This window comes from Pelobates fuscus, chromosome 9 (genome assembly GCF_036172605.1).
Source record: "Pelobates fuscus isolate aPelFus1 chromosome 9, aPelFus1.pri, whole genome shotgun sequence".
Lineage (NCBI taxonomy): Eukaryota > Metazoa > Chordata > Amphibia > Anura > Pelobatidae > Pelobates > Pelobates fuscus.
The window spans coordinates 154,954,931-154,970,267 of record NC_086325.1 but is presented as its reverse complement, the minus strand read 5'-3'; the positions used below and the strand labels follow the sequence as shown (position 1 = coordinate 154,970,267).

Here is a 15,337-nt window from a genome sequence, read left to right as displayed (position 1 = left end):
GGGGAAATGGACAGTAAGTACAGAGATGGGGTGAAATGGACAGTAAGCACAGAGATGGGGGGAAATGGACAGTAAGCACAGAGATGGGGGGAAATGGACAGTAAGCACAGAGATGGGGGGAAATGGACAGTAAGCACAGAGATGGGGGGATATGGACAGTAAGCACAGAGATGGGGTGAAATGGACAGTAAGTACAGAGATGGGGTGAAATGGACAGTAAGTACAGAGATGGGGTGAAATGGACAGTAAGTACAGAGATGGGGTGAAATGGACAGTAAGCACAGAGATGGGGGAAATGGACAGTAAGCACAGAGATGGGGTGAAATGGACAGTAAGTACAGAGATGGGGTGAAATGGACAGTAAGTACAGAGATGGGGGAAATGGACAGTAAGTACAGAGATGGGGTGAAATGGACAGTAAGCACAGAGATGGGGGGAAATGGACAGTAAGCACAGAGATGGGGGGAAATGGACAGTAAGCACAGAGATGGGGGGATATGGACAGTAAGCACAGAGATGGGGTGAAATGGACAGTAAGTACAGAGATGGGGTGAAATGGACAGTAAGTACAGAGATGGGGTGAAATGGACAGTAAGCACAGAGATGGGGGAAATGGACAGTAAGCACAGAGATGGGGGAAATGGACAGTAAGCACAGAGATGGGGGAAATGGACAGTAAGCACAGAGATGGGGTGAAATGGACAGTAAGTACAGAGATGGGGTGAAATGGACAGTAAGTACAGAGATGGGGGAAATGGACAGTAAGCACAGAGATGGGGGAAATGGACAGTAAGCACAGAGATGGGGGAAATGGACAGTAAGTACAGAGATGGGGTGAAATGGACAGTAAGCACAGAGATGGGGTGAAATGGACAGTAAGCACAGAGATGGGGTGAAATGGACAGTAAGCACGGAGATGGGGTGAAATGGACAGTAAGTACGGAGATGGGGGGAAATGGACAGTAAGTACAGAGATGACTGACAAAAATGTGTCTATCATGGCTCTAGACTCATTTAATAAATGTATTGTAGGGCCAAGACACGTTATAGCTGTGGAGCTCTGTTAAATATTCACATTTCAAAAATCTAGATTATATTAAAACAGACTGTAGTGTAGAAATAGGCGGCTAGAAAGGACTCAAATCAGGTCTGTTCCTAAAAGCATAGATAGTTGGGAGGTATATAAATATCTCTGCTGAGTATATGTTCTGTATAGCATGGTAGTGGTCGTTTTTAGAGATTGACCATTTCTCATGGATCCTGCTGCGTTATTAACGTTGTCAAATTCTAAACTCCTATGAATTGCTGGATGTTACAGTCTAAGACCCTTTAAACAGTGACTTTTCATCTCGCTCTCCGGAAAGCTAAATCTAAACTGCTTTGTCGTCTGAGTAACGGAACTATACATTTACATCCAGCTTGTGATATTTTATCCAGGCATATTCCGTTACAAAAGCATCGCAGGATGTATTTCTTGTCGAAAATGAAGGTCATGCAGTTTCCTGTTTTGTACTTTTATTTTTAATTGCACTTGTCATACAAATAGTGAGCGTTCCTTTTATATATACATTTTATATAAAACGTATATAAGCATAGCTCCAAAAAGTCCTGATTCCACATGGACAGTCCTGATTTTGGAGTGGATGAATATACATCCCGCAGTCCAGGCTGGGATTTTTAATTCTAGTATGTGTAACATTTCATTTATGAATTGGCAGGTAATTCTGGTAATGAGTTTTAGAGCTCCAGTAAAGGAGTGATCTTGCTCAGACACGTTTTCAGAAAAACATGGCGTTTCTTTTATTGAATAAGATCCCACAGGTAAATCCCAGACAGTTGATTAGATTGGGCGTAGATTAAAAATAATTTGATTCGTACATATCAGCAAAAAAGTATTATTGCACAAGTCTACTATCTACTCCCCTCCTGATTGGTGGATAACTTAAAGACATTAATAACTCATGTATTTTTGATTGGCTGAGAACAATTGTGGTCTCTTGTAAGAGAGTCATCTGAAGTTACCATTCTCTGGCTGTAAGTCTCCTTTTTTTTTTTTTTTTTTTTAAATGCTGGCAGGCTTTCAAATCCTCCCATAATCCATTCTCACAGAGTGCTCCATATTTAAATATAAATATAGCAAAGCATTGTAATTTATTTTTTTCTTCTGCACTGAGATTCCCTGAACCAGGCAAATTGAGGATTAAAAGTGAAATAATTTAGCATATCAACTCTGTACAAGCTCTTAACTGTCTGTTTAAGTAATGGGAGACTCTCCCCAGCGGATGCTAAGGGGCTTATCCACTAAACCGTGAGCTGAGTTGACAGTTGAGATTGCTAGAGGCTACGGTGGCTGGATTAGAAGAAAAAAAAAATCACAACTTGTCTGGGATTTTAAGGAACTCTACAGGCACCCACCCAAACAATTTCATTCTTGGAAAATGATGTGGGTGCCAAGCCCCTGTTTTTTTTAACCCTGCAACAGAACACATTGCCATTTTGCAAGAACGGCAAAATTTTCATTGTAGGGTTACCATGTCTCTAGTGGCTGTCTTCCTTACTTGGTTATAGCTCCAATCACGACTCTCCTGGAGCATGCTTGTTGACAATCGCACTTTGATCACGAGCGTTCCATCAGCAGGATAATTTGGAAAGCGGTTGTTTTGGTTCTTGTTGGCTAGCTGAGCATTTTCAGAAGTGTAGCTCACAAACATGTCCAGATTAGCCATCAGTGTTGTAGGACACACCGAGCATTCCACCAACTTTATCTCACATTCTAGGCTCTTGCACAGTCAACTAAATAAATAAGGTGAATAGCAAATAGCTGTCCCAGGATTAGGACTCCTTCTCCAGTCATGCTTTCTGAAGCCCGTTAGATCTATAGTGCGTAAGGTGGAATACGATCAGGGTTATGCATTAAAAGCAGAAAGTATAGTGGATTGAAATCCAGATGGCAACGATTGGGCTAAAATAATATTGATCCAACTCTGCTTTAGTCACACCTTCACTATTCTTCACCTAAAATCTACTATTTGGAGATTTGTAAATAAACCTGTATGTTGATGTGCACTATAACTGTTTACGATGACATTGGTGACATTTGTGCCCTGTTCCTTGTAATATGTCTGTGGATTTTTTTTCTAAAATATAATGTGGAACTAATGTCAGTCATTTGGCAAATTTTAAGAGATTTTAGGATGTGATCTCTCCCAGCTATCTCATATCTGGTGGGGACCGGCCACAATATAAGACTTGCCCCGTCCCATCATTCTTGCGAGCTTTTTCTTTCGTTTTGCAATGCTAGATCCATCACTCGGTGCGAAGATTACTGATTTACATTTCTACCCATGGAAACCGACCCTTGGTGGCCTGTCGATACGCATCTCAATTGGACAAGTGCACGCCAGGCTGACAAAACCCCACACCAGTGATGTGCATTGCGTCACTGTCTTGCCCCTACCCTGACTCTGCCTTCCAGTTTGTATTTGCCCCTGAGCTTGGTGTTGTTGAGCCATTACAAGCTTAATAAAGGAGAGAAAGTTGTTCCTGGCAGAACACAAATTGCTTTTCTGCTTATCAGCGTTGGCTCTTATCTTATTGAAATTCCATACACAGCCTCTTTCGATTGAATTGTTCGCATTTTCGAAGTGTCTAAAAGCTTTCTGCTGCTACCTTATAAACCACCGGTCTGCTTAATTAAAATATGTTGTAGACATTAAAATTGACCTGCTGTGTACAGACCTTGTAGGTGGCACAGCTTAGCTGTGATGTGTCAGCGTTTGATACAAAGTCAGTATCTGTGACATATGCAGACTAAACACAGACAAAAAACAACTTACATTTCCGTACACATAGCACAGTGGTGTATCAGTGACGAATTTCAGAGCACCATCTAATTTTAATTAAAGAGATACTTTCTAAAAAAAAATTATTATTTTTTTCTCAAACATAGGAACACATTAAAGGTTAAGGTTAGATAATTTCCAAACCAATGGTGAACCGCGATAAATATACAACGGAAAATGCTATCACTTCATAGACCTGTACTCGTGCAGATTATTTTAACCTACAATATTTTTATTATGATGTTCTTTCCTTTTAACCCATTATGTGGTGTACCCAACTCCGGGACGGAGTTTAAATATCAGTTCTACAATGACACAAATAAATTCACACCATAACAAAGTGCACAGGAAAGGAACTGGAGAAAGCTTAGGCCGATAACAAAACCAAGGGTCCAGGAAAGAGATTTTTTTTTTAAAATGCAGCAATTACCTAATCTATACCTGTGTGAGAAAACTAAATAAATAGATGAGACTTTACTAATCTCTCATGCGCAAGATCCCTGCTGCGGCTCCAGTTCAGAAATAAATTGATTGTGCAAAGCCAGGGTGGTCTGTCTGCCCAGTTACAAAGCAGCCAATGGGAGTGGAGTGAAGTGGCGATGGGAGAGATGGAGTGGGATTATATCTCCAGCTCCGAGAGGGCCTCGTGTGTGTAAATGTTGTGACAGAGAATGAAAAGCGTTTGTGAGCTAAGATCGTACTTTGTGCAAAAAGTGACGTGGTCTGCCGAATTGTCACAAACTGCTGAATAGGTGACAGTCATTTAATAAGGACCAGGGAATTTATTGCCATTTAAAAAAAAAAAAAACTAATTGAGAGCCAGTGACAGGCTTTAATGCAAAGTAAGTGAACAGGACTTGATTTCAACGTAATGCATTAACCCCTTAAGGACACATGACATGTGTGACATGTCAGGATTCCATTTTATTCCAGAAGTTTGGTCCTTAAGGGGTTAAACATCTGTAATTTTAATTCTGATCTCCAAGGTTCGCATCTCCCACGTTCTATGTGATGGAATGTTTGATCCATCTTAGATAAAGTTTGTTTAAACAGCTTTTTAAAAACCGTGAGCTTGTATAATACAATACGTTTATGTTCAGATGAGTCCTTTTGGCTTTGTGATCACGTATATGTTTGTATAACAGACAGGGACTTGCAAAGGAAAAAAAAAAACCCTCTAACTTGGCCATTTCATAATTTGTCCATTTCAGCCTACAAATTACAGTTCTCCTGTCCGTTATCTGCAGTTTTACTTTTAGTAAGTAGACCTCTTACACGGTTATTTGCTAAACTACAAATTTTCACAAGGTAATTCCGAATGCCAAAAATAGCCGCATTATGACTATGCTTGAGCTACAGAATTGTGCTTCAATTTTTCAATTTCAATAAAAAGTTTAGTGGATAAGCCTTATTCTAGCGTATGAATTGAACATTACATTCCTCTTAAGGGCCCTGCGTGTGGCATCGATTTGAGGTTCTTATTCTGCCGTGCTCCCTGGTGCCCAGTTTCTGGCACAATAAGGGCAGCACAAGTATACAATCAGACATGCTCGTACTGTGTAAAGTATACTCGGGGCAATCGGCTTCAATAGGCAGGCATGAATGAAAGATTGCCGATCTGCCACCCACAACACATTTTTAGATGGGTATGTTCCTTTTCTGGGCAGTTCTAGCCAATGTCTTGTCATGCTTTGTGTCAGCCTGCCGCAGCCCCGTCCAGCATGCTACTATATGTCTCATACATTTTATGAGTAGAATTAGAGATAAAGGACAGAATTGTGTTTTTGTTTTGTTTTTTTTAATTTATTTTTGCCACTGATTTAAATTTTTGTCATACGTTATACAGAAAATAGCACTGAAATGCTTGCATAAGTACTAAATTGTTAGCACAGCAAGGAGACCAAAGTTGCTTTTAAATTCTGTTAATGTATTTACTGCTTCATCTGTATCAAAATCTCTGAATTAAAACTTAGAGTAATTAAAATTCAACACCAGGCCGTCAACCCTCAACTAGTTTAGTAGTCACTTAGATCAACAATGTCTTAATAAGTTGTCGTCTGTCGGGACTTTAGAATTGATATTCCAAGTTCACTATGACTTCCTGTCACAGTAACAGTCTGTGAACTTCCATTGCACAGGGCAAGGTCAACATTGAGGTGACCGTTGTCCTAAATTTATACTACATGCAGAATAAGGGCAGCACACACACATACATTTACATTCCCAATTCTTACAAACTCAGGGGTGTGGAATTTAAAATATATACTTGTCCACGGAACTAAAGTGGTTACCCAGTCCATGTGTCCCTCATGACAAGCTACTTTTCCTGACCATATCATTTTAATTAGGAATACGGGGGCCCGTACCTAGAGTGTGTATCTCTCTCTCTCTCTCATAGTGTGCTTGTATATGTGTGTACTCTGTTTAATGTGTTTGTGTGTGAGGTTTGTTGGCTGTGTGTAATGTATATGTGGTGTGCCTTGGTTGTGTGTAATATGTGGGGATTATAGGCTATGTGTGGTGTGCACTAGCTGTGTTTGAATGTGTGTAGAGGTTATAGGCTGTGTGTAATGGGTGTGTAAGAATTATCTGTATCCCCACTTCCTGCTTACCTAATTTGCAGGTGGTTGGGTATGATCCCTGGTGGTTCAGCACGGGTTATAATTCCCTGGTGGTCCAGCAGTAGGACCGGGAGGGAAGCTCAGCAATGAACAGATTGGAATGCTGCTGCTGATCCCGAGCTGACAGAAAAGAGGACAGCCCAGGTGGAAAGCTGAGCAGGCTGGTGGCTTACTGCTCCTTCTGGTGCCCACCACGGCAATAACTCCCCCACATTGCAGTGTTTACCTCACTGCCGGGCTGTGAAGGAGCAATTACTGTGCTTTTGCACACAATGGAAGTTTAAAGCACACGCTCCCTGGCCCGGGCCTGTGTTAGCCCTGCTGCTTGCCCTTGGCACGGCTAATAGAGAATGAAATCTTTCTGCCTGGTGCCCAGAAATGCCTCTCCCAGGCGCCATGCGATAGGAATTTCCCATCCATTAAACTTATTTGAAACGGGTCATTTTATGTAACCTTGTATGATATAAAACTGTACATTTCTGTGTGTGTAGGTTTTTTCCATGTTCTGGATGTTTTGGATGTGACCGTTGTCCGTACAACAGCATCCCTATTAAGAAATGCATGTTTTGGAGCAGAGACACATTATCCCCTGCCCTAATAAATAGGTGACCGTTTTCCTTTGGTCTCAATCAATGCACTCAATGTATATTGTGCTATTTCCCACTCAATGGTTACAAGCAGTAAATTATTTATTGAATGTCTCTGGCTGATGGTAACACTATGTACCCCATCTGTATCTCTTTCTAAATTGAGTGTTCATTAAGCACAGACTCTTAGGAGATGTCCGTTACTGGTCTATTAACTAACCGCAAATTTGAATCTGTTATTTTCATTAAACATTTATTCGCATTTCCCGGCACTATGCAAGATAAGAAAGCAAAGCCTTCAAGTCGTCCACACTCGCTGGGCAAGAAGAGGACATGTGACACGGAGGTCTAATATCCGTAACTCGGAAAGCAATTCACTTTCATGACATGCTCTAGAATGCTGTCAGATTAACCTGATAAAATAATACATTCTAGCTCTGTGCCGCCCAGTACAAAGTCGCTACCTAAATGGAAAAGTGCAGAGAGTAAATGGGTTCTTCTTGATCTCGAGACCTTTAGGAGAGACAAGTCAACACATTAACCACTTGAATGCTGGAGATATACAATCATTCTTGTGCTTGCTTCCCCAAGCCCTCAAGAGAAGAGTGTCACCCCCCTCCTGACATCTTAAGCCCAGTCTGCATCAATTGACCCTCTTCAGCTAGATGAGTTGTGACCAGTTTTACAATTGTTGATAATATATACACAGTCTCCTTAGTGGATGGATGGGAGAAGGGAAGATGTTCAATAATAAAGTTCACGCATGGGTTGACAAAATCATGCTTCTCATCTGGTTCCATGGACAAAAACAGCTCAGTGGCAGAAGAGCTACGAGTTGATCTGGGAAAGAATGAATTGGGTAGCACTTCGTATTCAGCTTAAAAGAATAACAATGATCTTTGCTACTCTTTAGACCTTCAAGGCATTTCATATCCCAGGATTTCTTTTATGTCTTGAGTAATCCAGCCTTGGCTTTTTGTTTTGGTTTTTGTGTTTGTTTTGTAATAAGCTTTAAAACAAATATATAATTTAAAGTCATATTTGTTCCACTCATTATATGCTGCACTGAAAACCTTTTCAGCCCATTCTCTGTATCTCACCCTGTGTGTCTCTGTGTGTTAATTGTTCAGGATCATCCACTATCACAAATTACCTGGAAATCCAAAACCCTTTGAGAAATAATCTCATATACTTGGTATTAGCTCCCGAAGCATCAATGCAATCTCATGCATGGGAGAGCACACCGTCTGCAAACCTTGACCAATGAAATTGCCCTCCGATATGTTTTCAGAAGATTAAGTCTAATTAAATTATACTATGGCTCTCGAGTCATCGAGGGAAGAAGCTGCAGCGAAGCATAGCTGTAATGTAGACTGCAAGCCATATTGTTTACAGACAACACCAACAGAAGTGACTTTTTGGAGCCTGACGGAAGCAGCTTGGGGAAAACATACTTCTGATGTATAAGGTTCAACTAGGCAAATTGTACTTTGTTATATAAAACTCTATCCTATAAAATCATCATGGGAAAGAGTCATTCCAAGCACAAACATGTCTCCTGGCTCTGTTGAATGATATGGTTACTAAAAATACTTGATAAACATTCAAACATAATATAACACGAAAGGTTACAAAGTGTTAGCTTTGTAGGCAGATTGAAAAACAAAAAATCTAGTTATATATATATATATATTTTTTCTCTTTTTCTTTTTATAAAGCGCTCGCAGGTTCTAAAATGTGATGCGATTTAACGTGGTTACTGACAAGATGATGGACATAATTGATAGGTAATCACTTTGAGTTGAGTTCTACGGTCAGATCAAATAGCTGAAATGGATGTATGAAAAGTTGAACTTGATGCTTAGGAATCTTTCAACCTACATTACTCAATATGGGAGATAGCGGTGCATGAAATATAGCATACATAGTTACTAACTCAGAAGGATGGAGGGGGCTTGCTTGTATGAATCTGGATCCAGCAGATGGAGTTCGAGAGAGAAGTTATTGGGACTGCATGGAAGCGGAAAATAAGATAAGAGAAGCGTCATGATGGCTCAACTGCAGGACAGGTGTTATTTGGCAATTTACCAGGATGGTACATTGACCTTAAAGTAGTATGTTTTGCCTACAATATATGATTTAATTTCTTTGCTGCTTTTGGAAAGACAAAGAGAAGGCCCGGTCTCAACCAAAGGGCTATTATCAAATTCTATTTAGATTTAGGAGATGAGAATGCAGGATTTGTCATTTTATGTATGGGAAGTTAGTCAATACAGATTTTTGATAAGGATACATATATTTGTTTATGGCACAATCATGCTTGCTTTGCAGAGATTGAAGTGAAATTAAGAAGACACCTAAGGGTGATTTAGTAACAAAATTTGGTAAATGTAAGCCTTCAAATGTATCTTGGCTTTGGCATTGAGGTTTTGCTCACAGTGAAGCTGGTTTGACTCAACTGAAATTGCAATTGTTTTCTAAGGAGTCTCGGTCTTGTGGATGATCTAATATTGGTCGGTCAAGTTGTTTCAAAGTTCAACGACCTTTCTAAGCTTTCATTACGGATGTTTATCTTTTCTAGACTATAGGTTATGAAATCAAAGCTTGCTGTTCCTTCTTTGAAAGTTGTGTTAAAATGTAAAAAATCTCTTGTCCACTAGTAATGTCATCGGTTTGTAAAATCTTTAACAGATGGTATAATTCCTACTTCTCCATACTTTTGGTTCCAGAATATCCTTGTGGAGTTTAAACCTCTTACAACCATTTAAGTGCCATGAATCATTTTATTAGAGTTATTACCCCTAGTTTTTACAGAGCTAAAGTCCTAGATAGTAAAGAATTGTGTTTTCATTGTGTCTTTCAAAATAATAAAAAAAATGTAAGTACAGTGTAATATGTATGTTAAGAAATGGTATGTAAACATTTTCTTATGCATTTTTTCTTTTATGAATACATGATTTAGAAGATGTACAGGAAACACACCCCATCACTTTTGGGGAGAAGGAAAACAATATTTTGGTAGATTACTTTGAGCTTTCAACCCATCAGAAAATGGAAATATTCTTAAAGTAGGCCCATGGTAATTAGAATTGTTAATTTACAAAGCTCTAATATAATCTAATATGCAACCCTAAACAGCAGGTAATTATTTTCACACAGAGAACCTATACTTATTAAGATACTCGGAGAAATTAAGGCTAGAATTGGATTGCAAATCAGCATTCTAATGCAACCGTTACATAGACAATATCTGTCCTTCAGTATGTAGAAAATGAGGCATAATATTTTCCTTGACTTTTCCTTTGTAATATTATTACAGAAATTAAGGTTGAGGCTGGACAGGTGACTTTGGTATAAAATGTGTTAGATTTGCAATAATTTAATAGTGATAAACAATCTTCTATTAGGCGGTTACGTAGACGATATCTGCCCCGCACTACATGGACACAAATATAATTTGTTTGCTAATTTCACTCTGAAGGTGCTACAACATTTGCTTGTTATGAAATACACATAATTCACATCTAATTTGAAAATATTCCTGTGAAATGCGCATGAAAGAAATAAAGGTTGATTTATTGCTGTGTCGAGCGAGCCTGTGATATGTATACATTTTTATATGTCAATACAGATATTGTTTTCAATGAATATGTATTATTTAATTATCCTGCGTTTGGCAATCTGTCACCTCATTTATGCTCAGAACATATCACATACGCCTTTTCTGAAACAATGGATGCATCCTATCTTTAACACTTTCATGGCCACAATCACCTGAAAACAGCATTTTGATCGACATTTACTTCAGTTTTATAGATCAGATTTTAGATTTCTTATGCATAAGCCTCTCTCCTTTTTATTATTTACAATACCCTTGGGATGTATACAGTCATTCTTTTAAAGGTTAATGGCGTATTGAAAGGTTGGACTGCAATAATACAATGTAAAATATATAGTACTTCAGGGCATGATGTGAATGCTTTATTCGAGATATACCCAGCCATGTTTGAAGATTTGTCTAAGGCAGTAAATATTTCCTTTAAACGATGTTCAGCGATATACAAGCACAGAAACGGAGGCTCTAAACTAGCGATGAAAGGTCAGAGTAATTTACAATGGGTTTCCAAAATCATTTCGGTAAACATGTTTATGTGTTTGAGCACTGAGCAAAGTGTATTTTCTTTTACTTGAAATGGGATTATTATGTTCTGTTGTGTTTTTAACCCTTGTATTACGACTAGGTGCTATCTTCATCACTGTCATATTTATTGTTTCTGTAGAGAATTGAGACAATTAACCGTTGCAGTATGTTTATCAGCCATGATGTATTATCGAGCAGTGTGCAACATTCATGGAAGCTTTAAGGGAGACCCTTTGCTGATACCTCGGACTATATACTGTGATCATTGTATCCTATGCATAATAGAAGTATTTATGAAGTTAAAATATTCATAACATCTAATAGTCTCGGTTCAACGGAAGAGTCCTGATTTTTGTCGTGCATCGGCATTTTGTTTTCTTTTGTCTGGTCCTTCCCTCCTACACTAGACAAAAATTGATCAAGAAAACAGTGTGCATACAACAAAGGGACATAGTATGCACTGTAACCGCTTCATCGCATTGAAGTGATTATAGTGTCAGTTATTGGAGTCAACTGGCGCCATCATTCCATTCAGTGTTAAACAGTTTCTAATGTTTAAAGGGTGTCGAGAGCCCCCAGCAGCTCGTCCCCTCTGTGCTGCTTGGGATAATGAGGAAGTATTACCCTAAACCGCAATGGGTGGCTGTAATTTGGCTGAGGGTGTCTGCTAACAACTTTTAGCCGATCGTGGCACCCATTGCTAGTATGAAATAGTCCAGCTAGTATGGCTAGAATAAAGTTAATCTCTGCTTGAGCCATACCCTCAGTGGTTTGAGATTCTACTTTGTGATGGTAATAGGAATTTATCCATTAGTGCTTGCTTTAACCCCTTAAGGACACATGACATGTGTGACATGTCATGATTCCCTTTTATTTCAGAAGTTTGGTCCTTAAGGGGTTAAAACATCCAGCACACCATTAAGATTCATTTTATTCCATTAAAAAAAGTGTTATAGGCATGTAAATGGGACACAGATCCCTACATGGGACTGTCATTCCAAGTTCAGGACGCTTGGACGCTATCTAGTTGTCTAATCCCTGCATTTTAGGGTTACGTGAAAAATCTTTTTTTTTTTTTTTGTATCTTAAAATTCCATTGGAAATATCAATTCCTTTAAGAAAGCTAAGTGATACCCCCAGGGAAAGAGAGTGAGGAGAAAAGAGGAATAAGAACTTCCCAGAAAAATTATCAATTATATCAATTAAACCCTTAAAAAATGGTTTGTAAGACGTGTCACAATATGTCACAGACAGACAAATGTGACAGTCGCGCTTTGTCACCAAACTGATTACAGCTTGATTTATCACTTACTGATCACCCGCAGTGGTTCTCGTCACAGACTGGTAAAGGATGGGCAATAAATGTACGGTCATAAATACAAAATAATATACATAGACTGAGGTCTACTTATTGTGTGTATGTTCAGATATAGATAGATATTGCACCGTATATTAACTCCTTCTTTTCAGGCATGGAATAGGTATGATAAGTCACTCTTCTATTAAAGCTAATATTTGATAGTTTGTAATTATGGATACTGGATATTAACATACGCTCATGCACTATGCGTGATTCAAAATGTATAAAACAACAAACACACTCTGGTTTTGTAGCAAACCCATTTGTTTTGGTCTCCTCTCATTGCAGCGGTGTCCACTCTGATCATATAGAACTCTCTGCTAATCTCTGGTCTCCCACTAACGTGTGTGAGTGTTATTAACGATACACACATTCTCTGTTACACTTCACCGAACCTCTCCTGTGCATTGTGCTCATTGTCCTTTAACTGATTGTGAATGTACTGCTCAGGTGCACACAGCCTCAGCTGATCCCAATGGGACATGTTGCGCATGTTTTAAGGGAGCCGTACATTTGCAAGCTCCCTGCTATGTGTCTGCAATTCCAGTAGCAAAACTAGTATTTTTGTGAAATGCACGTCTGCTATGGTATTGTGCCTCATGCTTTCCCATATACATTGCTGTTCAGTGCCTGAAATATCCCTTTAAATGAACACTCCAGTTAAAAAAAATTCTAATAATTACGGGCTCTCCTTTGGGAGAGTTTTCTCACAGCCGTCATCATGTTCTGCCAATCAAATGCTTCTCTACTAGAAGTATTGGATTGATTCGACATCTTCGTGCTGTACTTGATGACAACAAACAGGAAGACCTTCGATTTTCTAGGTCTTAAGAAATAAGATCCTCTAGCGGCTGTCAGTTTGACAGCTACTGAAATTGTGCTCTCTGACAAATGTAAACATTGCAGTTTCTCAGAAATGTCAACGTTTTACATTGTTTGTGTAGACTAGAGGGACAAGGGTTATGCATTACAATTATTTCATAAAGGTGAAGTGGTTTTGGTGCTCAGTGTCCCTTTAAGTATGCTTTCAAGATAATTGTGACATAGACTGCTTCACCCCGTCTTGGTGATTCAGCAGTTAAACAAGGTTATTCCCGATTCATACTGACATGTAGTTCCTGTTGCTACACATCATCACTTTGCATTCCCGGTTTGTCTGATGTCCTATGTATTCACCAAACCGGAACCAAGGAGAGTGTCAGCTGTAGGGTACCTAGCTGAGGCAAACATTTTATACTGAAGCCATGTTATCTACATCGCACAAGATATCTCTAAAAAATAATCTGCAATACAGAATTAAAGGGGTACTCTAAACCACATCACCATCAGAACGAGTGTTCCCCAATTTAATGTCAAACCATTTAGAAACCAACTGTTCTGGTCATGTAACTTTGTGTCCCTTTAAGGTGTTTTTTTTTTTTTAAAGGACCACTATAGTGCCAGGAAAACATACTCGTTTTCCTGGCACTATAGTGCCCTGAGGGTGCCCCCACCCTCAGGGACCCCCTCCCGCCGGGCTGGATGGAGAGTAAAGGGTAAAACTTACCTTTATTCCAGCGCCGGGCGCGGAGCTCTCCTACTCCGATCCTCCTCCTCTCCTCCCATTTGGCTGAATGCGCACGCGCGGCAAGAGCTGCGCGCGCATTCAGCCGGTCTCATAGGAAAGCATTATAAATTATAAATGCTTTCCTATGGACGCTTGCGTGCTCTCACTGTGATTTTCACAGTGAGAATCACACAAGCGCCTCTAGCGGCTGTCAGTGAGACAGCCACCAGAGGCTGGGGTAACCCTAATATAAACATAGCAGTTTCTCTGAAACTGCTATGTTTATAAAAAAAAAATGGTTTAACCCTAACTGGACCTGGCACCCAGACCACTTCATTAAGCTGAAGTGGTCTGGGTGCCTAGAGTGGTCCTTTAATATAAGTTATGCTGCCACAGACAATTGTGGTGATCTGTGAATGTTAATGCCACAATAGCCTATTTGGTGAATGGTTCTACTATTTTGTTTAATTTTTCTCTGTCCTACTCTATTTGCCGTTAAGGGAATAAACGCCTTGGATTTAATAATCATTTAACTTTGCATACATTGTAAACATCAGAAATCACAACATATCACTTGGCTGGTATAATATAGCTTTTGTTGACGGAATGTATATGTTCGACATGAATACTTAAATCATTCACATGACAGTCATCAAAAGAATCAACACAACAGTCAAGCTCATTATAACACATTTACTATCTGTAGCCCTTGCTGTGAGCATTGTCTCCGTCTATTGTTGATATGAAGATGCAGTTTGAGTGATCTCAAAAGACATAGCTTATAAAACTACTAGGAGGAGGCGTTTGAGCCTTATAATTATCTCTGGGAAACATTGATGTGGTTATGGCATTTGTAGGAGAGCAATTTATGACAGTCTGATGCAATTTTATGGGTAAGACAAAGCAAAGGTATGGCTTACATCTCCTGTATTTCAACAGGTCCCATCTAATGCCCAGATTGAAAGAATCACGGTCTCACGAATCTTTGCTAAGCCCCAGCAGCGCAGTCGAAGCCCTTGATCTCAGTATGGAGGAGGAGGTGGTGATCAAACCCGTTCACAGCAGCATCCTTGGCCAAGATTATTGTTTCGAGGTAAGCCGATTCTGTCTTTTCTTAAGGTCACTGTTTCAGTAGGTCTTCTTAACCTTCTAAAAAGATCATACAATCTCCAAGCAGTGGATGACAGCATAACACTGAATTTTTTTTTTTTTTTTTTAACAAAAGTCTTTTATTTATTTT

General features: G+C 39.3%; 1 protein-coding gene across 9 annotated transcripts in view; it reads left to right on the top strand.

Annotated features, from left to right (window-relative positions):
• DAB2IP (DAB2 interacting protein) overlaps positions 1–15,337 on the top strand; it is a 586,435-nt gene that overhangs the window by 473,496 nt on the left and 97,602 nt on the right. For all 9 annotated transcript variants that reach the window (XM_063432812.1, XM_063432814.1, XM_063432815.1 and 6 more), the window contains one exon: positions 15,037–15,190. In XM_063432812.1, coding sequence (XP_063288882.1) covers positions 15,037–15,190 — 154 coding nt within the window. The remainder of the gene's footprint in view (positions 1–15,036; positions 15,191–15,337) is intronic.